Below are 24,104 nucleotides of genomic sequence, written 5' to 3'. Positions count from 1 at the left end.
TTTCTCTCCCAAATGTAGCATTATTTTTTAGTTACTGTTTAATGACGTTCTCAATAAGGAAAATCTACCATCACAGAACACAGTGTGGAGCTTCCTCAAACACTTAAACATAGATCTGTGCACTATGCTGCCGAAGAGATCAGGGTGTGGAAGGAAATCCATTCCGAGTGCACTGCCTCATGGGTTGCCATGGCCAGGACGTGGCACTGGCCTGTATAAGTGCCCACCAGCACATGAATGGGTAAGGAGAACCTGACGCATATCTTAAGGTCTGTATCTAAAATGTCCCCCAAAAGCTTCAGAAATGGGGTGAGTGGAGGTGGTCAAGGATGCGTGACCTGGGTGTGCTCTGGTCCCCCGCTCCTCCCTTCTCTCTCTGCTTCCTGGCTGCCATGGGCTGAGCAGCTCTCCTCTGCCAGGCTGTTTCTGCCTTGGAGCCAGCCGACCATGAACTGAATCCTCTGAAACCATGAGCCAAAATAAACCTCTCCTCCCTTAAGTCACAGGTGTCAGCTATTTTGTCTCAGCGACAGCAAAGTGACTAATACAGATGTACATTGTGGACTACAATTCAACCCTAAAAAGGATGAACTCTTGTCACTTGTGCCAGCATGGTTGGAACTGGAGATCACAGTGCTAAAGCCAGGCCCAGAAAGACCAGCACCTCCGGGTGTCACTCACACATGGGATCTAACAAAGTTGATCTGATAACGTTGAGAATGGAGCTGAGAAGGGGAGAGGCTGATCAGTGGGTGCTGACTGACAATGTGGCAGGAGCAAGGAGCTCTACTGTGCTGCTGTGGCAGATGGAGACTCCAGGCAAGACAGTGACTGCGCTTGCAACACCAGAAGACAGGACTCAGCGTTCTCAGCATACGGAAATGGCCAAAGTCCTAGAAGGCAGACGTGACCACCTGAGCAGAACACGGTGCAGCATAATGCATCACGTGATGCTCCATAAAGTGCACAACTTCATGGGCCAATCTTTTTATTTTATTTTTGTTGTTGTTGTTGTTTCTTTTCTTAGTACTGGGGATCAAACTCAGTGCCAGGCAGGCACAGTGCCCCTGAGCTAGATCCCCAGCCCATTCTTTTTATTTAAAAAAACTTTTTATTTAAACTTTAGAATATCAGCGTGGATTGACCACTTGTCTTTACGAGCACACTGAACCTGTGCCACCGAGTCAGCAGAGGCAGAGCTGCATGTCAGAGACAGCCTGTGCTCGGGATGCCCCTCAGAAGAGCCTCTCCAGTGTCACCTTTCCCATCCTGCCCTGTGGCCCCCTCAGGGGCTGCATGGCCTGGGCACTGTGGCCCTCTCTCTGACTTGAGAGACCCCAGGCCCTTGTCACACAGCTGCAGAGGGGACACGCCACCTTGTCCTGGCCTGTGTCTCCTGCACTGTGGCTCCGTGGATCCTGTGCCCATGAGGCTAGAACCAAACTCTGGAGGTGGTGGAGGCTCTGAGATGAAGGTGCTCTGGGAGCCCAGACAGATGAGCTCTTGGAAAGGCCAGGGTCTGAGCCAGGTCCTGCACTTTCAGCAGAAGGCCAGATGCTCACTGAAAATAAGTCTGCTGGACCCAAGGACCAAGAGTGTTTTCTAAGGAAAATTTGGGGAAGAAAAGCATAGCTGTCCACCAGCTACACACACGAAGGGTGGTGTCACGTGCCACAGAAGGGAAGGCTGGGTTAGCCAGGGGTAGGCAGTGCACGGTCGCCACCGAGCGGAGACCAGGTCTCAGCACAGGACAGCACAAGGCGCAGCCTCCTAGCTTCCTGCAGCTGCCGGCTGACTCACTCCAGCCTTGGGCCATGAGATTCCAGGGAGGATCCTCAGGGTTTCTCTTACCACTTGGGTGTCCCAAAGGCTCCGTGGAGCAGGTGGCATGAGGACTGCATGTTTGCTACTCATGCCCACCTGGCCCTGCAGACCTCACTGGCAAAACACCAGCACAGAGACAGAATCATGAGAATCCCAGGACGGCAGCCTTGAAGCTTTAAAGGAGAAGCAGCCCGCCCCCAGAACCCTGAGTAGGAGTGCCAGCCTAGGAGGAGGACACCCTGCTTTCCCCTGGTCTGGGAACCCAGGGGGACACCCTGGCAGTTCCCTCCCGAGGAACCTTGGCCCAGACTCCTCCACAGCCAAGCGGGATTGAGACTGTGGTCCAAGGAAGCCACAGGCCGCCCTCAGTAGCCCCTGTGCTGGTCCTGCTGTGTCCGAGGCACTGGGCTCTCTGAAGGTAGCTTCACCTCCCCGCTTCGGCTTCACTGCTGTGAGTTAAGCAACTGCCCCAGCTCATGGGGAAGCAGGCAGTCACTACCGCTTCTCACTTCCACAGACCCAAACTGTTTATTCCAGGGACGAGACATGTTTACCTGAAGACATCTCACTTAGACGCCAGTAGCTCTACATGTGCATGGCTGGACCCTGGAGCCCTCCTGTGACCACCAGTCCCGTGGGAGCAGACACACGTGGTCACCAGGACGGAGTTGGTCCTGGAAGGGGCCACACCTCACACATCAGCAGTCCCCACGCATGCTGTCCCCGTGCCCAGTCCTGCCCGGTCTCCTCGTCTTCCTCTGATGCCACATCCTCCTCGGAGTCCCTGCTCAATCTGCGGCCAGTCACTGCCACTGTCCCTCCCACCACGCTACCAGACCCTTCTCATCCATGCTTCTCGACTCCCAGCTGTGGCTGAGCGTGGTCGGGCCCTGACTGTGTCCTGGTCTTCAGGGGAGGGGAGAACGGTACCAAGGCTCCCTGCTTCCCCTCTGGGACTCGGGGTCCAGCCCAGCCCCGGCAGCCAGGACCTGAGAGGCAGGGATCCCCGCCTGTCCCTGTGAGATCCTCCCCGCACCAGCCCCTTCCTGTGGCCTGACTCCTCCCTCTCTCCAGAAAGCTTAGGTGTGGGTGAGGTCCTGCACCCTGCAGGCAATGCCGCCTTCGTACACACTTTCTGGGCAAGTGGGCAGCTCCCTGGGGGTCACAGCTTGACACAGTGTGGGTGCTGATGAAAACCCTCCCTCGCCTTAGTTTCCTTGTCCACCCAACAGCAGCCCTCCACTCTTGCCCCGGGGTCATCATGAGCACTGAGTTGGCCCCTGGGAGGGGGTCCTCTGGTGCCTCCTTTCGAGGTGCACCTCATGCCGGAGTGGCTGCTCTGCGCCGTGGGCCTCCTGCTCCCTTTGTGCCCCTGAGCAGGGGGTGCTCTTGTCTGCAGCCGCAGGTGGGGTCCTCTCCCATGGCCCCAGTCCCCTCTGCCTGCAGTGGCTTTTCCTCGATTGGAAAGGGCTCTGTGCCCTGGCTGTGGGTCACGAGGCAGCAGCTCTGGGCTGTCATTACTGCGTTCAAGGGGGCAATTACAGCCACAGTGGGGCTGAGCTGGAGCTCCAGGAGGGCACCGAGGGAGGCTGGGTTGAGCAGCCTTGGCCTGGGGAATGGCTCGCCTGCCTGCCCTGGGAAGAGCTGCTTCCATGAGCTTTCTGGCTGTCAGGAGCTGTTTAGCTCCCTGAGTGCCAGAGAGAATATAATCTACTATTTGTTCAAAAATAGGTTTCTTGAGGTAACAACAGAACCTAGTACTAAGTCCCACTGAAAGCACTGTGGGAGGCTGGCCTGGCTTTTTGTAAGATAATCACAGGGCTTGTGTGTTGCACAGCTGACACCCGCGATCTCATCGATTTTCCTCCTGGGGAATTGGGCCGTCAATGAGGGCAATGGCCCTGGAGGACCAGCGGCACCCGTTCTGCAGCCAGCATTGAGCCAGTGGAATCCAAATGTCCAGATCTGGGTGCCAGGAGAGCCACCTCCCACTCCAGGGCCACTGCCAATTTGGAGGCAGACGTTTCTTTTATATCTCTCAAGATATTCATGGAACGAAGTGGGAGGCAGAGATCCACTGCCCCTCAGCTGCCAGGGCTGGCCTCAGGTCACAGGGCTGAAGTCAGGGCAGGGGCGGGAATAAACAGTTCCTGCTGCCAGAGCAGTCAGTCACTGGCCTTTCCTGTGTCTGCTGCCCCATGTGTAGAGCGAGGGTGGCGGGGGGCTGGGAGGCCAAAGTCTGGGGACCAGCTCTGGGCACTGAGCTGAAGCCACTACCACACTGGGAAGTGCTGAGGGTGCCAGTGTGTGTGGGGGGTGCCTCTGTGCAGGCCCGAGAGCGCCACCTCTGGCACTCTTCAAGGGCTTTGGTACAGATTCCTGCTCTTTGCAGCCACTTTGATTCCCACTGCTGCCAGCGCTGACATGGTTCAGCAGATGTCTGAGTCTCGAGGAGACTGAGGCAGGCACCCTATCCTCAGCCTCATCCTCCTGTGGGATCTGCACAGAGTAGGCAGGCGAACAGTCAGCCCAGCCTTCAAGGAGCACCTTGCGTTGCAAGCCCCCTCCTCTCTCTGAGAGCCCCTGATGGCAAATGTTCCACACCGCTGGCCACTGTGGGTGACACCAGGAATGGACACAGAAGGAAACGGCAGCAATCCAATTCTAGCTCCAAGAACAAGCTTGGAAGCGAACAGGAAAATGAGGCACTTGAGGACTGGGGAGGGAGAAGCAGCCCTGCCCCAGAGTCCCTGGGCTCTGCAGCCCCTTCCTAAGCCCCATAGATGCTTTGAGACCCCACCCCCGCAACTTCCCAACCCCTCATGGTTAGAGCTGGCATCAGTCTTTGTCTCCAGAACACGGCGTTACCTGCAGTCAGCTGCAGCAGGAGAGGCAATTGTTGCAGGGGTCTCAAGTGCACTATGAGCCAGACAAGATGCCCCGGAGGCACAGGACAGCCCTGCAGAGGGTGGCAGGGCCACTTTGCCCAAAGGTCTGAGCCTGCTAAAGATGGATGTCCCTCAGAGTGAGGGGAGGTCCCTCAGGGTTTTCTGACAGGACAGTGAGACATACAGGAATCTGGTCAGGCACCATTACAGCGCTGCCACCGCTGGGGCAATGAATAGACCTTACGACTGGAGAATGCCTTGGATGAGGGTGTGTGGTTCAGGGAGTCTCCGATGAACCAGACCATCCCTGCCTTCAGCCCCCTTCATTGACAATCAGCTACAAATCCCTTCTATCTGCTTGGAGAAAGCTAGATCCTGTGAACTCCTCCTGGAGTCCCGCCTCTGAAAACCCTCAGCAATTTAACAGCATTCAGATTTCAATAAATGTCTAAGGATGTGTTTGATGATGTGTACACACATGCTGTGGGCACAGGAGAGGAGACACCACAACACAGAACAGCTGAAGGACATGAGCAACTCTAGCAAAACCATGGGTCCTGTTTCCGGGAACTCTTCTGAAGAAATGGGAAGATCGGGTGCCTACCACGGGCTGCAATGATGCCTTCCTACTGAAAACATGAGGTGCCATGCATGAAGCCCTGGAAAAAAGGAGAAAGTCTCCCTCTTAGACCCTGGGAAAGGGCACTGGCCATCTCATGCTAAGGAATTCTGTGTTTTCCTTCAAAGTGCTTGTCCCCACATTGGGTTTATATTGTAAAACAAAACATCATAAAGAAAGTTCAAGTGAGGCACAGTTTTATGAGTGCAGAACATATTAACAAAATGGAAAAACACAGGTCAGCTAGAGACAGAGCATAACCTGTGCTCTGCCAAGGTCAGGCAGGACCCAGAGCAGCCTTCTCTAGGAGATGAGCAGGATTGAGGTAATTTCAGCAGTTGAAAACTCATTCAATCCAGGGGGCTGTAAATTTTGCAAGTCCACTGGATCTCCCAGGTCAAGAGCCAAAACGGACACTTTCCTATCCCTCAAACTTGAAAACTGTCCCTAGATTTCACAAAATTATTCCTTCTATGTGCTACTGGGGTCCGAGGCCAGAGGCTGGACTCTGGAGGTCCCTTGAAATCACTTGCCCCAAAAAAGTAATGAAGCAGGAAAGGGAATTAATCGCTGTAGCTACACTGGGAATATAAGGGGACCAGATGTCCTTAGCCATATCTTCAGAGATACTGACCAGAGCTTTAAGTTTGCATAGAGGAAGAACTGGGGCAGGGAACACAAGGTGTGCATTACAGTCTTGGTCAGCTCTGGTCTGGTCATCACTATCTCGATTCTGGTTCTGCAAAGTGGTTCCAGGGAAGTCCTCGTTGCTCAAAGGGCACTCTGGTTTCCATGGGTTGATGGCTCCTGCATGCGGGTCGGGCAGCCTCAGTCCTGGCCAGGGGTAATTGCTCCCACTTAGGGAGTGGCCTCATCAGTTACTTGTCTCCCAGGCCCTACCCTTCCGGGAATTGAAGGTGACTTGAGGTCTAGGGCAGTGACCAAAGACTTCCAGGTGTGCTCCAGAAGGTCTAGAACAGGCCGTTCTGGCAATTAAACGTATCTTAGCGACTCTTATCTTGGGACCTTCAGTTTTGAAGCGGGATGAAATAGGTTAAATTTGGGGGACTAATAAACCTAGCTTAGACAGACACTCCCTGGGCGGTTAATGCGCACATGTGCAGAGCCGAGCAGGAATCTAAGCCAAAATTTAAGGCAATAAAGAGGGACACAAGATGAAGACAGATCCCAGGCTTCATCCTACTTTGGTTATCCACTGTGCATCTGCAGGCCCCAGGGCAGTGGTTTTTTTTTTTTTTTTTTTTTTTTACCAAATGCAGCCTCTAAGCAGGTCTGGGACAACTCAGTTACAGACTCTATTATATGTCTGCGTGGCATTCTAGCCTTTGGAGAAGACTAAAGCTCAGGGAAGAATTTCTGCGCTCCTTTTGACCACTCTGATTTCTGTGATCAACACTGTGTCAGCTCCTCCCCCCATACACACGAAATCAGGTGTTTGTGAATCTGAAGGCTTTTTCTTTTTTCTTAATTTTTGGATACAATCCAGACTTAACAGCAGTTTCCCCGCATCGCCCCTCCCGCTTCCCCGCCCCCTCCCCCGCGCATGCCTGTAGCCTCTGTGGCCGCCCGACCTGCAAGTCGAGTGTGTACGCTGTGGGGGGCACCAACCTCGGGGGCGAGGGTCAGCCCCAAACGCACCCAATGAACCCTGCTGACACCAACACCCGACTCACACACAGCCCTCCTCCCGGCGCGCCCCCTACTAGCCAAGCGTCCGGCTGCCGCGGGGCACGCTGGGAGCACGGCGCAGGCGGGTGACGTCACGAACACGCGCCCCCCCCCCCGAGTGCTGGCGCGCGCGCGCCCACTTCCGGCAGCGACCGGGGGCCCGGAAGCGGCAGCCGGCGAATCCCGCGGCGCCAGGTGTAGGCGGCGAGAGTATGCAGGACGGTTGGCGGCCGGCGCGCGGCGCGTTCGTTCCCCCGCGGCGGTGGCGGCGGCGCGCGGCGGCTCTTTCGTGAGCGGCGGCCGGCTGCGGGGGCGGGGGGGGGGGCGGCGCCATGTGGAGCGGCCGCAGCTCCTTCACCAGCCTGGTGGTGGGCGTGTTCGTGGTTTACGTGGTGCACACCTGCTGGGTCATGTACGGCATCGTCTACACTCGCCCGTGCACCGGCGACGCCAACTGCATACAGCCATACCTGGCTCTGCGGCCCAAGCTGCAGGTGAGCGCGGGCCAGGCCGGGCGGGCAAGGCTCCCCAGCTTGAGTTGTCTGTCACCAGTACCACAGCCCGATGTCCCGCGGCCCCCGCGGCCCCAGTGAGAGATAAGGTCGGACTCAGGTTCTCGACAGTGTACTCCTGTCACCGGTGCCACAGCTCCGTATCCTGGTGGCCCAGTGAGCAGGTCGGGGCACTGACCTATCACCAGTGCCACGACTGATGTCCGGGCGCCCCAGTGGGAGTGGGGTTGAGTTTCTCCTAGTCCATATGCTATGGGCTGTGGGTGCTGCCCCTTGTCACTGGTGTCCATGGCTGGTATTCCGGCACGCTCCTCCTGGTCCCCTGTGCTGTGGCTCCCACCAGATACGGCTGGCCCACATCCTGTGATCTTCACCAGCCTCCCACTGGCGTGTTCCTCCTCTGCAGCAGACACATCAGAGCCCTGCCTCTGGAACTCTGTGCGATCGTCTGCCCTCTGGCCATGGGATGTGCTTTCTGCCAGGTGCCTCGCAGGCTAACTCTCTTGCCACCCTTTCCAGCTGAGCGTGTATACCACCACACGGTCCAGCCTTGGGGCCGAGAACAACGTGGACCTGGTCTTGAACGTAGAAGACTTTGACGTGGAGTCCAAATTTGAAAGGTAGGAGTTAGTCCACGTGTTCATGTTAGCATTGTATGATCAGACTGAAAGCAGCAGGGGTGGATTTGTCACTAGGAAGTAGTTTTCTCTTGCCTGAGGGTCGTGTGGTACACGCAGCTGGGAAATCTCCAGAGGAGCAGGTGTCACATTCCACCTGGTAGAATTAGTGCCCGTGAGTTATGAGTAAGGGAAAAGAAATGAGAGTGGAGAAGAGAATTGTGTAGAAAATTAGAAAAGTTGAGGCAGCGTCCACATATGTTAATTTTTAAATTAATGTACAGTTCAGCATTTCACATACAATTCTAACTTTTGTGTGTGTGTGGTACTGGGGATCGAACTCAGGACCTTGCACTTGCGAGACAGGCGTGGCACCACTGAGCTAAATCGGCCCCAATTCTAACTAAAAGTTCATCAAGAAGGCAGGTGTGTGTGTAGGCGTACTCGGGAGGCTGAGGCAGGAAGATCACCCCAAGTTTGAGGCCAGCCTGGGCTACATAGCAAGATCCTGTCTCAAAAAAAAAAAGTTCATCAAGCATGATATTAAAAAAGATCTGCTAGTCAAGATCCTGCCTTCTGCCATCTGCACTGCCTGGAGGTGTCAGACGTGTTCTAGGGGCTAGCCCTCCCTGGCTAGCTGCCATCTCATCAGCCAGGGTGGTTCCACCTGGTCTCTTAGCTGTGACCTTGGCAAGTTAGGCCCCATTCTGAGGTTCCTGAAGTGCAGCCCAGAAGTGCCGGCCCATGTCTGTTTAGTTCCTATCAGTGCCTGGACCTGCCCATGTTGAGCTTTGTTTCCAAGATGTGACCGCCGCCTCTGTGCCAGGCCTGTGCGTTTGGGAGGGCAGATAGTGAGGGTCTTGATCTCTGAACCTGGAGGAGGAGGACACAGCTGTAGCTGCCCCAAGCCCACCCAGAGCATGCTCACCAGAAACACCACAGAGGAGCTTGGGCTTCAGTAAAGCCCAGCACCCATTGGTGAGGAGAGCCACCCGTGTGTGGGGTGAGGCATCTGGTATTCCTGCATGTTTTCCTTTGTAGCAGGACTTGTTCGAACTCCAGCTGTGGGAGCTGTAGAAGACGGAGGAGGAAGCTGTGCTGTGGTTATAGGAGGAGCAGGAGCTGTTCTTGGGATGAGCATGGTGCTTGAGAGTCGTGGCCAATTTGAGGCTTGAAAACCTGACTCTCGTGCCCTATAATCTCCTGTCTTTTCTTAAAAATACAACAGAAAGCAAACACCCGCATTGAATATTTCTGACCATTCCTTGTCGTGGCAAAGAAGCACTTGCAGCACACACAGTCGCTGTTATTTTTGAGAGACTGGGGTCCGAACTTGGCCTCATGATTTTTGAGTTGTGTCACTTCTGGTGCTACAGAAATCAGCTGGTCGCTTGCTTATCCTCTCCAGCAAATCAGTGACCCGCTTGATCCTTGTGAGATGGAGGCAGCAGTTCTGGTCGTCGCCTTCAATTAGAGCTGCCCACATGTCTCAGAATGCTCAGGGCACGTCTGTGTTTAAAGTTACAGGCTGGTGGGTTTCACTTTTAGTAGTTCTGAGCTAAAACCAGTTGAGGTGGAACAACATTCTCTCGAAAGACGTTGAGCAATGTGTATGTTTGTATACAGAATGTAACACACATATTTGAGATGACCATTTCTGCCGTTTTAGGACAGTTAATGTTTCTGTACCAAGGAAAACACGAAACAATGGGACACTGTACGCCTACATCTTCCTGCATCACACTGGGATGCTGCCCTGGCATGATGGCAAGCAGGTGCACCTGGTCAGTCCTCTGACCACCTACATGATCCCCAAACCAGAGGAAATCAATCTGCTGATGGGGGAGACTGCTGTGCAGGTAGGAACCTCACAGTGTGTCCACAGCTGGCTCTGAGCTTGGGTCTCCCACTCAGAGTTTGCACACATGTTAGCCGTGTGGCAGCTTGTGTTAGGGCTGTGGTGGTTTTGTTGGAGAGTAAAGCAGTTCTGAGTGTTACTGACGTGTGTATCTTTTACCTGAATAACTTCCAGTAGGTTTATAAATAACTTCCATATCAAGTCGGGGATTTTGTTTAAGCGATGGCTTGGATTCTTTGTCCATGTGTCCTCTCGGGCCATAGGCCCTCTGGATCCCTAGGAAGGGCCTGGGCCCCCTCTCTTTGTAGTTGTTTCTGTGGCTTGTACTCATGCTGTGGTATACATGGGACTGGACAGCTGGACGTTTATTCTAAGCTTATCATTCAAGACTGAAAAGCTGTAAGTGTGAGTTCCATTGTGTTTACCAGTAGAAAGCTGTATGTGCGAAAAATAACTGGAAATCATAAAAGTGATCATTCTCAGGGCCATGCACAAAACAAGGGGAAGCCTCCTATGCTGGGGTGAGGGGCAGTGAGCGGCTCCCAGGAAGCAGCCTGAAATGGTTCCAAACACCAGGAGTCAGGGGTCTCAGGTGAAGAGCGGGTTTTGGGAGCCCTCTCTCAGCTGGTCCCCACTTGCTGTGTCTCCTTGGGAGGGGCTCAGCTGCCACCCCCCTTGCCCTCCTTGGGCACAGTGGGCCTCTCGGGGCCCTGTGTTGGGGCCCTGGAGGGTGAGTGTGTACTGATGGCTGTGTGGAGTGGCCTCTGGGCGGTAGCAGGTGCTGAGGAAGCATGGGCCGTCGTCTCCTGGAAGACCCTGGTAATGTGAACTGTCACAGCCGATTGGTTGTTAGGAAGGATAACATGGTTCTGCTTTGAAACCATGTCTGCTGCATCTGCGATGAGTAGGATTTTCCTGTTGCTCATTTTCCGAACTGAGTTTATTTGGAACTGATGCCAGTCCTTACCCATCTCCTTGCAGACCACTGTGGTAGCTGGCTTGGCAGTGCCTCCACAGAGGTCTCACAGCCCTGGCCCCTCTCACCCTGCAGCTGGGGTCCCTAGGCTCTGCCCCCCAGACTCCCAGTGGTGGCCTGCTTAGTCTGAGGACCCAGATCAGAGTCAGCGCGACTCTGACCAATGACGGTGGAACAAGAAGGGTGTGCTGAGACCTGGGGGAACCCTCAGCCTGGGACCCCAAGGGCCCCCCGCCCCGGGCTCACTAGGCCTGTCTTGGAGGGCCTCTGCCCAGTGTGGGTCTGTCTCTCTCCTGTAGCCGCAGATAGAAGCTGAGAAGAAGCCATCGAGTGCCCTGGACGAGCCTGTCTCTCACTGGAGGCCCAGGCTGACACTGAACGTGATGGTAGATGACTTTGTTTTCGATGGGTCCTCGCTGCCCGCCGATGTGCACCGGTACATGAAGATGTGAGTGTCTCATGGGCCCCAGCAAGGGAGACGCAGCGGGTACGCAGCAGTGGGAGGAGCCTCTGAGGCCTGGGCCGGTAACTCCCAGGCAGCAAGGACTACACCTGCGTCCTGGGCCTTGCCTGCAGCCTCCGGCCCCTTGCCTACCTCCCCACCTCCTCCGAGTCCCTGGTGATAAAGGTCCCCTGGAGACTGGGAGAAGGTGAAGGTCCAGCAGGTACCTCTTGCCCTCTGCCCTCAGCAGAGATGGCCAAAGACAGGAGTGGGAGCTGTGACTGGATGTGGCCTCTTCACTTGTGACTTTGCCCGCACGAGCCACCTGAGCCATGAAGCACAAGGAGGTTTTTACTTGATTCACCTAAATGTATTTAAAAATTCGTCTTCAGATCACGACCTAGGTCATGCTCCATCATATGTTAATCATCACTGCTTACGTGGGGGCAGATGTGCATTGCCCCTCTCCTGCTTTCGGGGAGCCCTGTGTGGAGACCCACGCACATGCCGTGTGGCTTCTGGAGGTTGCCACAATGAGGCCTTGGTCTCGGTCATCATAAGCAGCCCTTGTGCTGTCACAGGGCATTTTCTTTTTAAGACTACATCTATTTTTGAACATGTTAATTTGTCCGCTCCATTCAAAGTATAAAAGGGACAGAAGGGCTGTCTGGTGGAAAGCCCCCACTCTGTCCCCAGCCCGTAGCAGGGCAGCTCGTGTCCTCCCGGGGGTCAGCTGATGGGTGTTATCTCCACTCCCTGCTGCCTCCTGGGTCACTCTGTGTCAGCGCAGGTGGGTCCCAGGCCCTGTGTAGCTGTGGCCCTGGTGCCTCTACCACCAGAGCCTGTGTGGGGCTTCCCGTCTTATACATCACTGCATTTCCATGGGGAGAGGCTGTGTCCTAGAGTCACAGTGCCCAAGATGCGGTCAGATACGATGTGAGGTGGGGTGTCTCCCCGGACCTCGTTTCTAGATGCATTTAGTCCCCCGAGGGTGCAGGTCTGGACACTGACAGGACTCTGTGCTTCTGTCCCAGGATCCAGCTGGGGAAGACAGTGCACTACCTCCCCATCCTGTTCATCGACCAACTGAGCAACCGCGTGAAGGACCTGATGGTGAGCTGTCCTCTCCCAGGTCCAGCAGTCCCGGCAGGGTTCATCCTCAGCACAGTGTCCACGTGGGTTGGGATGTGCAACCTCCAGGGGTGAGATGGGTGGATGAGGTCCTGGGCCCCATCCTCCCTGGGGCGGGCTTCCAAGAGGGGATCATTAAGTGCCTTGTCTGAACAGCTCCTCTGGAGGTCAGGGCCAGGATCCCTTCAGAAGTGTCCTGAGCAGCTGGCCTCCCCTCCTGGCTCCACAGCAGGCCCCAGCCCGGAGGGAGCTGTGCATCCTGGGCTCGGGGGTAAGGCTGGGAGGTGGAGAGAGGCAGTTACAGTGGCAAGGGCGCTGCTCCTGAGGCAGAGGGACCAATGACCTTTGGCTAGAAACGAGGGATGATGGCTAATGTTTAACAGCACTTGCCTGCCCAGGCCCCGCTGTGCACTTCACCAGTGGCTGTGCCCCGTCCTTGCCTCACAGCTGTGGTTGTTCAGGGGGAGGCTGAGCTCTGGCTGGGGTCCCCCAGTGAGGAGGGCATGTACAGGAGCACCCGCTGCCTCTCCAGGGCCAAGGTGCCAGCTTGTCTCCCCCACCTGAGGCTTTCATGCCTGCAAGGGGCTTTTGCCTATCACGAGGATGGCAGAGCTGAGGCTGAGAGAGTGAGGTGCTGGCCGAGGTGCACAGCTGGTCTCTCGTGGGTGACAGACCCTCTGCAGACGTCTGCTTGGACTCCTGTGCTCTGAGCAGGGTGCGCCGCTTTTCTGGGTGCCTGCTGCACCTGTGTGACCTGTAGGCTAGGCAGTGTGAGCATGCCGCTCCCAGCCCCACCTTTCCCCAGCTCAGTTTCCCTATGCTCCTCTTGGAGTATACTGTGGTGTGTTTGCAATACCAAGGGCCCACGGGCTCTGCCAGGCAGTGCTGCATGGCCCTGGGGCAGAGGTGCCGTAGGCTCTGCTGGAGCAGACAGCATGGTGCAGCCTAGGGCCGCCTGTGGCCATGAGTGCAAGGCCTGTGGGAAATGGGCCTGGTGCTGCCTGGAGTGGCGTCCTAGGCGAAGGCTCCAGGCAGCATGTGCAGGATCTTTTCGTCCTGAGGGAGCCTGGCATTGGAGCAGCCACGAGCCACAGGGTCTGGGACAGCCCTGCTCCAGCTCAGGAGTAGGCCTGTCACAGCTGGCTTTGCCACACCTCCAGACTTCCCAGGGCAATGCCACTGCAGAGTACAGCCATATCCACTGGGCACCACCTTGGGAAGTGGCACCCCTGGAACAGGTGGCCCAAGAGTCCCCAGAGGGCTGCCACCCATCTGCAGCAAGACGTCCACACCAGGGCACCCACACCAGGCATGGAGCCCTGGTGCTAGGCCTGGCAGATCCTGGCATGTTTTGCGGCACCAGCTTCCCAGGTTTACCAAAGCCCCAGACACTAGGATGCTTGGTGCAGAGGTTGGCATGAACTGGGCCGCTGAATCCGATGGCACCATGCCCTGCGTGGAGCGTGGCACACTTGCATGCGTGTCCAGACCCTGGGGCAGCTGTAGCCCCGCAAGCTGCAGGAATGGGCAGAAGGCCACCTCTTCCTGAAGCTCTCACCATCCTAGAGCCGTCCCCACAGCTTCACCCAGCTCAGCGAACTCACTGGCCTGACCCTTCGAGAGGTCCGGCTCTGTCAGGCTGGGCTGAGACGCCCACTGGCTGCCCCACCCGTCACCCCAGCCGTGGACAGGCGGCTTCCTGGGAGATGCCTGTGGCCCACACATCCCTTGGAGCTCTGGGACCGTGTGGGCTGCAGAGATAGGGCCCAGGTGGAACAGTGGGTTGAGCTCACAGGGACAGAGGGACGCGTCACAGGAACCCAGGAGCTCAGGGCTAGAGGCTGAGAGCACGCACTTAGGAAGAAGCTGCAGGCAGGTGGTGCAGCAGGACACCCGCCCCTCCTGGGACAGCGGCTGTGGGAAAGGCTCGGGCTCAGCACAAGGGCCTGGGGCAGGGGTCAGCTCCTGCCAGGCCTGGTGCGGCCAACATGGATCCAGGAAGCAGCCGTGTCCACGGGCACTGTGGGCTGTGCAGGGTGGGTTCCCCTGGCCTCACGGCTGTAGGAGAGGCACTTGTGACCACAGCTGCTCCAGGCCCCGTGTGAGCACGCAGTTCCCAGGGCCAGGTCCTCACCCATGCTGCTGTCCCGACAGGTCATCAACCGGTCCACCACCGAGCTGCCGCTCACCGTGTGCTACGACAAGATCTCGCTGGGGCGGCTGCGCTTCTGGATCCACATGCAGGACGCGGTGTACTCCCTGCAGCAGTTTGGTGGGTGCCGGCCCCGGCTCCCCTCATTTTGGGGGCCGCCAACCCGCATCCTCTGCCTCTCCGTGTGGGTTGTCTGTGTCCTGGGTCAGGTCTCGGCACCTCATGTCCGTTGGCCTCTGTGAAAGTGACCTTGTGGGTTTTCTGCAAGTTTGCCTGACTTGGAACTTGATACTTTAACCCCCGTCCCCGGGTTGGGTCAGACACATTCTTACTGCTTTCTTCAGGGTTGTCTTTGCATCCGCTGCGCATCTTTTCCCTTTGCAGGGTTTTCGGAGAAGGACGCCGATGAGGTGAAGGGCATTTTCGTGGATACAAACTTGTACTTCCTGGCGCTGACCTTCTTTGTTGCAGCTTTCCATGTGAGTGGGCACTAGGGGCACAGGCACAGGGGTGCCACCAGCGTCCCATTTCCAGCAGTGAGCCCACACAGATCCTGTGGCTGTCGTCCCGAGGGGTCTCCCAGCTCAGAAAAGGGGGCTCTTCGCTGGCCCCAGAGCCCATTCTCAAAAGAAACTGCAAAGTGCTTTGGGCAGTGAGAGTTGCAAGTGGCCTTGCAGTGGCTTTGCTGAATGTAAGCCATGCTGACCTCAACCTGGGAAGGGTTCTATGTGCAGCCAGTTGTGCAGAGGTCCCAGGGGCCGGGAAGCCAGCTGCGTGGCCGTCCAGGTGGGGGCGACCAAGCCCGAGCTGCCCTAACCACGTCGGGAATAAATGTTGCTGTGCGCTCAAGTGGGGCCCTGAAGGATGAGCTGGTGTGTGGTTTACACAGGGCGCGGGGCAGGCACCAGGCGTTTGGAGTGGAAGAAAGCAGGTGGCTGGAGTCAGACATGCCAGTGGGGCAGTGCCCACCAAGGTCCCCTGCCTTCCGGGGCTCTGGCATGCGGAGTGGGCACAGACAGGGTGGGTCCTGCAGGGCGTGACGCGTCCTGCCAGGCCTGGGTTGGGGCCAGCCTGTCCGCAGGCTCGCCTGGTGGGTACTAGCGACTGAGCTGCTCAAGATGAAGACTACTGTCCTTTTTGCAGCTCCTTTTTGATTTTCTGGCATTTAAAAATGACATCAGTTTCTGGAAGAAAAAGAAGAGCATGATTGGAATGTCCACCAAAGCAGGTAGGCCCAGAGCATGTGGCCCACGCTCAGACTTCCTCCGAGGGCTCCCGCGGACCCGTGGGCTGGCGGTGCTCCTCTCCCTGGGGAGGCGCCTGGATCGGGCGAGATAGCACGTGTGCCCCACACCTGTCTCACTGGTCATAGGGAGCCTTGGGACCTGGGGTGCAGTGAAAGGCGGGTCTGGTTTGGGGACCGGCGGCCTGGGCTCCACCTGGGACCTTCAGTGTGTGTGTTGGGGGCCCCTGGGCCCGGCCCATCATGCGGCCCAGTCGCTCCTGCTCCATGCAGAGGGGGCCGTGGCTGGGCCAGTGGGGGGTGTTACCATGTGAAAAGGGACAGGCTGGGATTCCGGGTCCTGTCCTTGTCAGTCAGAAGTCAGGGTTAGACCTTGGAAACAGCGTAAGTGTCCCTCAGCAGCAGAGCAGATGAGGAAGACATGGTATTTCTACACGACGGGGCACTGCTCTGCCACAAAGATAAAAGTCGATGCAACTTGAGAACATGATGTGAAATAAGTCAGACACACAGATTGAATATCATGTGGTTTCTGTTACATAAGAAACTCTGTGTAATTGTGTGTGTGTGTGTGTGAACACACGCACTGTAAAGAGCAAAACAGAAGAGGAATAGGAAGTGGGAAGAAGTCCAGCTCCAAATCCCCACTATTCCACTGTTTTGAAATATTTTAACATATATGCTAATTTTTTTCACTTACACTACTAGTATCTGTTAGTTGAAAAGAGAGTTTCGTGCTATTAGCTTTGTTTCTTTTTTGTACAAGAGCCTTTTTTGTCTGTCGTGAACTCTTGTCTACTCTGGAGACAGTGATACACGGTATATTAACTATTGTTCTTCTCATTGTTGTGTTATGAAATTTTTATTCATAAAAGCATCTCATATGAAAACAATTACTAAAAACACTACGAAAATATGTAAGTATAGTAAATTACAGCACATTGTAGTTATAAATAAATGGCTCATAAAATAACGGGAAATTAAATGGTTCATTATAGTATCGGAAGCTCAAAGTACTGAATCTGATTATTTGGTGTGAAACAGACATCTGTCTTCAAGAAAATGAAATTCTTTTGATGGTTAAGAAGGAGCAGCAGGCAGCATGGTGGCACAGGCCTGTAACCCAGCCCTGGGGAGGCTGAGGTGGGGGTCAGGTCCCTGAGAGCTTGAGTTTCACTGCTGGGATCAGGCCCGAGCAGGTCTCGGACATCCAAGGCGGCTTTTCCTCAGAGACAAACCCTGGCGGCCCCTCGGCGTCTCCTAGGAGACTGACCGGGCATCTGCACACCAGGTCCTCACGGGAGGCAGAACCCACTGAGTAGATGTCAGAGTACAACTTGAGAAGGAAAAATACAGCTTATCACGGAAACCTCGAAGCAGGCGGTAGTCAGGAGAGGGTGAGGCAAGGGCCCAGGAGAGCTGGCGTCCGCCTGGTGGCCAGCCCCATGCCTCCTGCACAGGTCCCTGTGTGGCAGGCGACACTTGAGCAGGCATCTGAGCGGGCTGCTGCTGTCTGGCCGGCTTCCTGTAGCTTTTCCTGATCTTCTAAAATGTTTTCCAGAATTGCGTAATCACCCACTGTTGCTCTTTTTTTCTCGGGGGTGCGGGGGCCGACCCGGGGCTGTCCACAGAGCCCCCTGCAGCCTGCTTCTCTGTTCTCGGGTGCAGTGCTGGGGGGGCGGGGCGACGGTGCTCCAGGGGTGGGTGGGTGGCCTGCCCTCAGCACGCCCGTGTCCCCAGTGCTCTGGCGCTGCTTCAGCACCGTGGTCATCTTCCTGTTCCTGCTGGACGAGCAGACGAGCCTGCTGGTGCTGGTCCCGGCCGGCGTTGGGGCTGCCATCGAGGTGAGTCCTGCGCCTCCTAGCGGATCCTGGGGCCCGCGTGAGGCCTTGGGCAGTGGCTCTGAGCCTGAGCTGTGTGGTCCTGGGCGCCGTCCCAAGGACCAGGCTCCTGCGCAGTCCCAGTCCGGGCCATCCGGGAGGCATGGTCCCTCGGAAGTTCAGGGACCGTGTCCCAGGCCTCGCAGGCTGTGTGAGCACCCGCCCTGTCTGCTGCACCGGGCGGCCTTCAGGAGACAGGGCGGCGCGGGAGGCTGGGCTGAGTGGGCTGGGCGTGCCTGGTGCTGGTGCGGGCATGTCAGTGTGTCGAGGGTGCAGCGGCTCGATTCTCCCTCAGCTCTGGAAGGTGAAGAAGGCCCTGAAGATGACCGTGGCGTGGCAAGGCCTGAGGCCTGTGCTGCAGGTGAGCCCCAGCCCTGCCTCCCCGGCTTCCGCCGGGCTCTTCGTGCTCACCGGGGGCTTGGGGTCTCCTGCTTGTGCCCCAGGCAGTGCCTGGCCCCCAGTGCAGAGATTGTTTGACCATGTTTGCCGCCTGGCACCCAGGGGCACCAGCGTGATGCAGCTCACCCTCCTCACTCGAGGACTGCTCTGCCACCCACCAGAGCAGGACCTGGCCGGAAGGCTCAGGCTCCCAGCCCTGACGGTCGGTGAGAAGTCTCCTGTGCAGAGCAGGGCCGGTCAGACGTCCACCTGATGCTCCACCCACGGGCATGTGTTCATGATAATCCCACTCGCCCTCAGCAGCACGCAGCCCCTGTCCCAGGTGGAACGATGGCCGCTGTGTCTTGGGTCGTAGCACTGGCTCAGGGCCTCCTGCACCTTTGCTCATCACAGACTGTCAGGAGGGCTGCTTTTTTTTGAGTCAGGGTCTCACTGTGTAGTTTGGGCTGGCAGTCCTCCTGCCTCAGCCTCCCAAGTGCTGGGATTACAGGCATGTGCCACCACACCCAGCTAGTAGGAGTGCTTCTGTATGAGTGTTGCTCCTGGGAAACCAGTGGCCTGGGAGCACAGCATGGGCCCTGTGGAGCGAGGCAGAGGCAGCCCCATGCGCGTGCTCTCCCAGTCCCCAGCCTGCAGTGAGGCCTGCTGTGGTGCTGACCATGGGCCTGGGAGGGCCCCGTGCTGGCAGCGTCAAGGACTTGCCTGGCCATGCTGAGTCCTTCCCCGTAAGCTGATGTCGTTATGTTTGATCTCATGACAGTTTGGCACCTACAGTGAGTCTGAGAGGAAGACTGAGGAGTACGACACGCAGGTGAGCCTGGGACAACATTCGGGGGGAAGCTGTCTCCCTGGAGGGTGGCTTGGGACATCTTGAGCAGGGACCCCAAGAGTGAGTGTGCAGAATGCATTTCTTACAGGGAAGGAGGGGACCCGCAGAGCGGCCCTGGTCCCAGCCTTGGGGTGCAGCTGGTCCCCGCGCTGCAGGCTCTGATGGCCACGGGCTGTGATTGCCAGCCGGTGCTGGGTGGTGGGTGGTGGGCCTGAGGTGGGACAGGGTGTGCAGGAGCTGCGGGTGTCAAGTTAATGGTGATTCCGCACACAAATGGTGTGGTTTTGGCTGAACACCTGTTGGTTTAGGGTTCAGTTCTCACTAAGATGGGAAAGGTCAGATCAAAGAAGCTCAGAGCGAGCACAGCTGCTGATGTGTCTGTCACGCACTGCATCCCTGTGCTGGTGGCTGTGGCCTGCAGTGGTGGGGCTGTGCAACGGGTCGGAGTGCAGCTTCACTCTCGGGGCCCATGTCCGTGGGTCTCGGCTGCTGCAGAGACCTGTGTCCCTTGCTGTGTCTCAGTAGTGTCACTACGGCATAGTGACTGCTGCCTGCTTCCTGCCGTCACCAGTGTCTCGCTCGTCACGCTCACGTGCCAAGGCATAACCGGGCTTGCCTCTGTCCCACAGGCCATGAAGTATCTGTCCTACCTCCTGTACCCTCTGTGTGTCGGGGGTGCTGTCTACTCGCTCCTCAACATCAGGTACAAGAGGTAGGTGGCCCTGTGCGTCTCCCTGTCCTCACTGCAGTGCAGCACACATCGTTGGAGAACTCAGATCTGGGCCCCAGGCGCTGGGGGCACTGCCTCAGCCACAGCCCGGCTCCAGAGGGCAGACGGTCCTCCCTGTCTCCTCTGGTGGAGGTGACAGAGCTCACCTCGGCTTCGGGGTCCTGGGCTCATGAGGAGCAGTCTCAGGCTGAGCTGGCTTTGGGAGCAGAGGCACTGTGTCACCCTGTGTCGCCTGGAGAGGCAGCTCGTCCTGCTCTGGCTTTTTGGGAGACAGAGGCAGCAGAGTGTAGTAAAGGAAAAGCCACTATAGACCAGTGGCTGAGTGTCTTGGGGCTTCCACCAGAGAACTCACACAGGGTCAGGGTCAGAGTAGGAGGGACAGGTGGTGGCTCTCTGGGCAAGATGAGGGGGCAGTGGGGTGCAGGCTAACAGCTGTGTGTGGGCAGCAGCTGTGCCCTTCTGCCATCTCGAGGAGCCCACGTTTGCGTGACCGGCCCCTGGGGCAGGTCCTGCTCTGGCCAGGCACTCGGGAAGGTTGTGCAGGGTGAGGGCACAGGGCCCGGACCCACCTTGTCCCAGGGTCCTGGAGAGCGTGGGTGTCTTATGGAAGGGTGGCATTTGCCTGTGGGACAGACGTCCCGCGACTGCTTGAGCTTTCCCGAGGGTCACAGCTCTTTCCTCCCCTTTCAGTTGGTATTCGTGGCTCATCAACAGCTTTGTGAATGGTGAGTCCTGGGTTCCCTGTGTCTGATGTGCCCCCTTTCCTGCGCCCTGAGTCTCACCCACTCCCCATGCAGTGCTTCTGCCCTGCTCAGCTCTCTGGTGCCCGGGGCGGCACAGGTGCCCAGTCTGTTCCTCCTGGAATTGGACCAGAGCATTCTGACGCCACCCAGCCGTCTGATTCCCCGAGCCACTCAGACCCCTAGGCACAGTGCGGCGTGCCACCTGTGTGACGCACGGGACACCCGCCAGTGTCCTGTGTGCGGGCCTGGCGCCAGCCATCCACAGGGCCCCTCAGGGTAGCTTCGTGTCACTTTGGGGAGGCGCGTGTGAGCATGGGGGCCAGTCTGCCTCCTGTAGAGCAGGCTCCTGCAAAGCCCTGTACCCTGAGTGAGTCCCAGACCGGGCCCCAGCCCCCGGAGGACAGCACACGCTGGCCCTTGCCACCTTCCCACAGCGCGGCGCCGTCTGTGCCCACAGGAGTCTACGCTTTCGGCTTCCTCTTCATGCTGCCGCAGCTCTTTGTGAACTACAAGGTAAGGCCGCGTGTCCGGTGTGGGCAGGGCCGTGTCTCCGGCTGTCGGACCGACCCGAGCGCTCTCCCTGTCGCAGATGAAGTCCGTGGCACACCTGCCCTGGAAGGCCTTCACCTACAAGGTCAGTGCTCGGCGCCAGGCAGCAGCGCTCCGCCGGGTCCCTCTTTGTCTGGGTCCCGGGACAGAGCCCAGGGCTCAGCGAGCCCCCTCCCTTTTTGAGTCAGGGTCTCGTTCCCTTGCCCATGCTGGCCTCAAACTGAATCCTTCTGCCTCAGCCTGAGTAGCGGGAATTACCTGCATTTGCCTCTGCACTCTCCCGGTCCTCTTCTGTGGTTTTGAAAAATATGAAGAAGTCCTTTGAGAAAATACGGAGGGCCACAGAGTAACCGTCACTGCCGTGCTGGAGGAGATTCGCTTGAGTGAATGGCCAGGGTCCTCTGGCAGCATCGTCAGAGCACAGCCGCCCGGCACAGTGACTTGGGGTCTGGGACCGCGGGCCTGGGCCCTCGACAGCGCCCCGCACCCGTGTGCAGCTGGAGTGAGAGCTCGGCACGGTTTTCCAGAGTGAGGGGAGCCCCAGCGGGAGTGCTGCAGCTCCGGGTGTGGAGAGCCCACCCCTGGCGCTGGCTGCGGTGTTTGTCCCCTTGCTTTCCCTGCCTTCATTTCGTTTTTTCCCTCAGTACAAGGGATTGACACCAGGCCCTTCCCGCTGAGCTACATCCCAGCCCTTTTATTTTTTACTTTGAGACCGGGTCTCCTAAGTCACTCAGTGCTTAGATTGGGCTCAGACTCGAGATCCTCCTGACCCAGCCTCCCAGAGTGCTGGGGTGATAGGCCTGCACTGCCAGGCCTGGCTTCTCGTTGTTCTTGTCTGTCACAGCGACAGGCCCGCACGTGTGTCTGCTGTGTGCAGCCCGCTGCCTGGGCTAGAGAAGCAGCAGGACTGCGGCCCGGCGCATTCTCACAGCCGTGCGCTGGCTTTGCAGGCCTTCAACACGTTCATTGATGACGTCTTTGCCTTCATCATCACCATGCCCACATCCCACCGGCTGGCCTGCTTCCGGGACGACGTGGTCTTCCTGGTCTACCTGTACCAGCGATGGTAAGTGGCAGAGCCCTGCCCGGCTGTCCTGCACAGGCAGTGGCTACCTCCAGGGGGTTCTGGTGCCAGTGGGGGCTGTGTCACCCTGGCATGGGAACGCCCTGCCCTGCCCTGCCTGGCTCCCTCTGAGTTGTGGTCCCTGCCCAGGCACATCCTGCCCCACTGCGGTTCAGTGTCTGGCGGAGGTCACAGCACGGCGTCCAGCGGGTGCAGGCCAGGCCCCCAAGGGCTGTGCGTCCTGCAGGTAGGGGCATGGTCTGCAGAGGGACTCGCCCACCTGGCCCTGCCGCTGCCAGCTCTGTCCAGCTGGTGTCTGGGCATCCTGGGTGTCCATGTGGCCCTGCTCTGTGCCGTGCCTGGGGCCAGGGGAAACGGTATCTGGGACAGGCCTGGCCCAGGTATGGGACACTGCAGAGGCCAGGGATGATGCACTGCCCTTGCCCCACCCTGACCCCAGGTCTGTGTCTCGGGATGAGTGCCACTTACCCCTGGTGGCCACTGAGTATCCACACTTCACCTGGGTCCCTCTTCCTCCCTGCCACCCTGGAGGCCACCATCTGCCCACTGAGGGAGGCAGCATTGCTTCTCTGCAGGCTTCTAGGCCATGGCTGTCCTCCGCTCAGTCCCTCTGGCAGGGCCTGCTCTCGGCTGGTGTGTCCGGGTGAGGGGGAGGCCGCACCTGCACCCTGGTGTTCGGGTCCACACAGTCCCCTGAACGGACAAAGGTAGAAAGGGCCTGTAGAGGGCTTGGCACCGTACCTGCTCCTGTGGGGCCCCACCTTGGGACTGGGCCCTGTCCTCACAGGCCCCAGGAGCCTCCACCCCTCCAGCTTCTCCTGCAGCCCTCAGGCTCTGCATGTGCAGCCCCTGGGCCCTGTGGGAAGTGGGTCAGGTTTTAAAGCGCTCTGTGGCCCTGCGTGGAGCAGCGCTATGGCAAGGCCCCGTGGTCCTGGGTGAAGGGAGCGACCGCCTGCAGGTGCCTGGGCTGGACAAGCAGGGAGGATGCCGCCCTGAAGCCCAGCTGGGCACCCTTCCGTACCGCTCAGACTCATTGGGCCCAGCCGGGCAGGGACGGCCACCCAGAGCAGGCGGCTCTCGCCTGCCCTGCAGGACCTGGGCTCAGGCGGGCTCTGTGTGTGCTGCAGGCTTTATCCTGTGGATAAGAGCAGAGTGAACGAGTTTGGAGAGTCCTACGAGGAGCAGCCCATGCAGAAGCCTCACGCAGAGTGACCACCGCCAGGTGCTGTAGGCAGGCCCCGCTCGCCATGAGGGGAATTCCTGACACCACCTCTTCCTCGTTGCCAAATCCCTCGGGACATCTCTGTACCTCCACAGCACCTCTGCCTTTGGGAGGCCGCAGAATCGCAAGGGTGCCCGATTCGCCTGTGAGCCTGTGTCTGGCACAGCGGCGCTGGCGGTCACCCCGGGCGGCTCTCGGCAGGAACCCTGGGGGCTGGGCTGGCCTCCTGGTGTCCCCACCCCACAGGCCCCCCAGACACTGCAGCCCTTGGAGGATGTGGGGTTCCACGTCGAGTTGTTTTAAGTGCTCCTTATGTGAACTTCAATGCATATGGAAAGTCATTCTAATACTCTGGGATCAAATGGCTTTTTCCTTTTTGTTTAAAAGTTGTTTTAAAGCTTAATGTATGTATGTTTCTATTTTTAAATAAATTTCTCTGGCTGTGATATTTTCTGACCTGGAGTGACGTGGAAAGAATTTCAGGTGTTTCGTGGTCATCCTTTCCCGTGGGTTAGCCCAGTGATGGCGAACCTTGTGGAGATGTCAGTGGAACAGCCAGCCTGCTGTGGCACACGTGCCACAGGTTTGCCACCCCTGGATTAGCCCATGAGCTCTGTCAGGCCCCGAGGCAGCAAACCAACCCCTCCTGGCTGAATCTCAAGTGTCCAAACCCCGGCTGCTCCAGTTGTGGCTGCTCACAGCACCGCTTTCTGTTGG

At 57.7% G+C, this 24,104-nt stretch overlaps 1 protein-coding gene across 3 annotated transcripts; it reads left to right on the top strand.

Moving 5' to 3' along the window:
* Positions 1-7,184: 7,184 nt before the first annotated feature.
* Positions 7,185-23,833, top strand: Clptm1l (CLPTM1 like). 3 transcript variants are annotated; one of them, XM_021258583.2, is made up of 18 exons: positions 7,185-7,514; positions 8,052-8,152; positions 9,819-10,008; positions 11,283-11,431; positions 12,460-12,538; positions 14,711-14,828; positions 15,093-15,187; positions 15,852-15,936; positions 17,692-17,795; positions 18,127-18,192; positions 18,991-19,041; positions 19,689-19,771; positions 20,480-20,514; positions 20,990-21,045; positions 21,122-21,166; positions 22,032-22,147; positions 22,295-22,391; positions 22,741-23,268. In XM_021258583.2, exons 1-18 carry the CDS (start codon positions 7,353-7,355, stop codon positions 22,810-22,812), a joined length of 1,704 nt encoding a protein of 567 aa, XP_021114242.1. In that variant the 5' UTR covers positions 7,185-7,352; the 3' UTR covers positions 22,813-23,268. The 3 variants fall into 3 exon arrangements, with proteins under 3 accessions (XP_021114242.1, XP_012927861.1, XP_004845194.1); XM_013072407.3 differs by lacking the exon at positions 22,741-23,268 and adding an exon at positions 23,293-23,833 and having other exon boundaries at positions 7,186-7,514; XM_004845137.3 differs by lacking the exons at positions 22,295-22,391; positions 22,741-23,268 and adding an exon at positions 23,293-23,833 and having other exon boundaries at positions 7,191-7,514.
* Positions 23,834-24,104: the final 271 nt, after the last annotated feature.

The sequence above is a fragment of the Heterocephalus glaber genome, unplaced genomic scaffold (genome assembly GCF_053883595.1).
Source record: "Heterocephalus glaber isolate CG9 unplaced genomic scaffold, H.glaber_assembly_v1.0 deba00001537, whole genome shotgun sequence".
In the NCBI taxonomy this organism is placed as follows: Eukaryota; Metazoa; Chordata; class Mammalia; order Rodentia; family Bathyergidae; genus Heterocephalus; species Heterocephalus glaber.
This window is presented reverse-complemented; position numbering and strand designations above follow the sequence as displayed.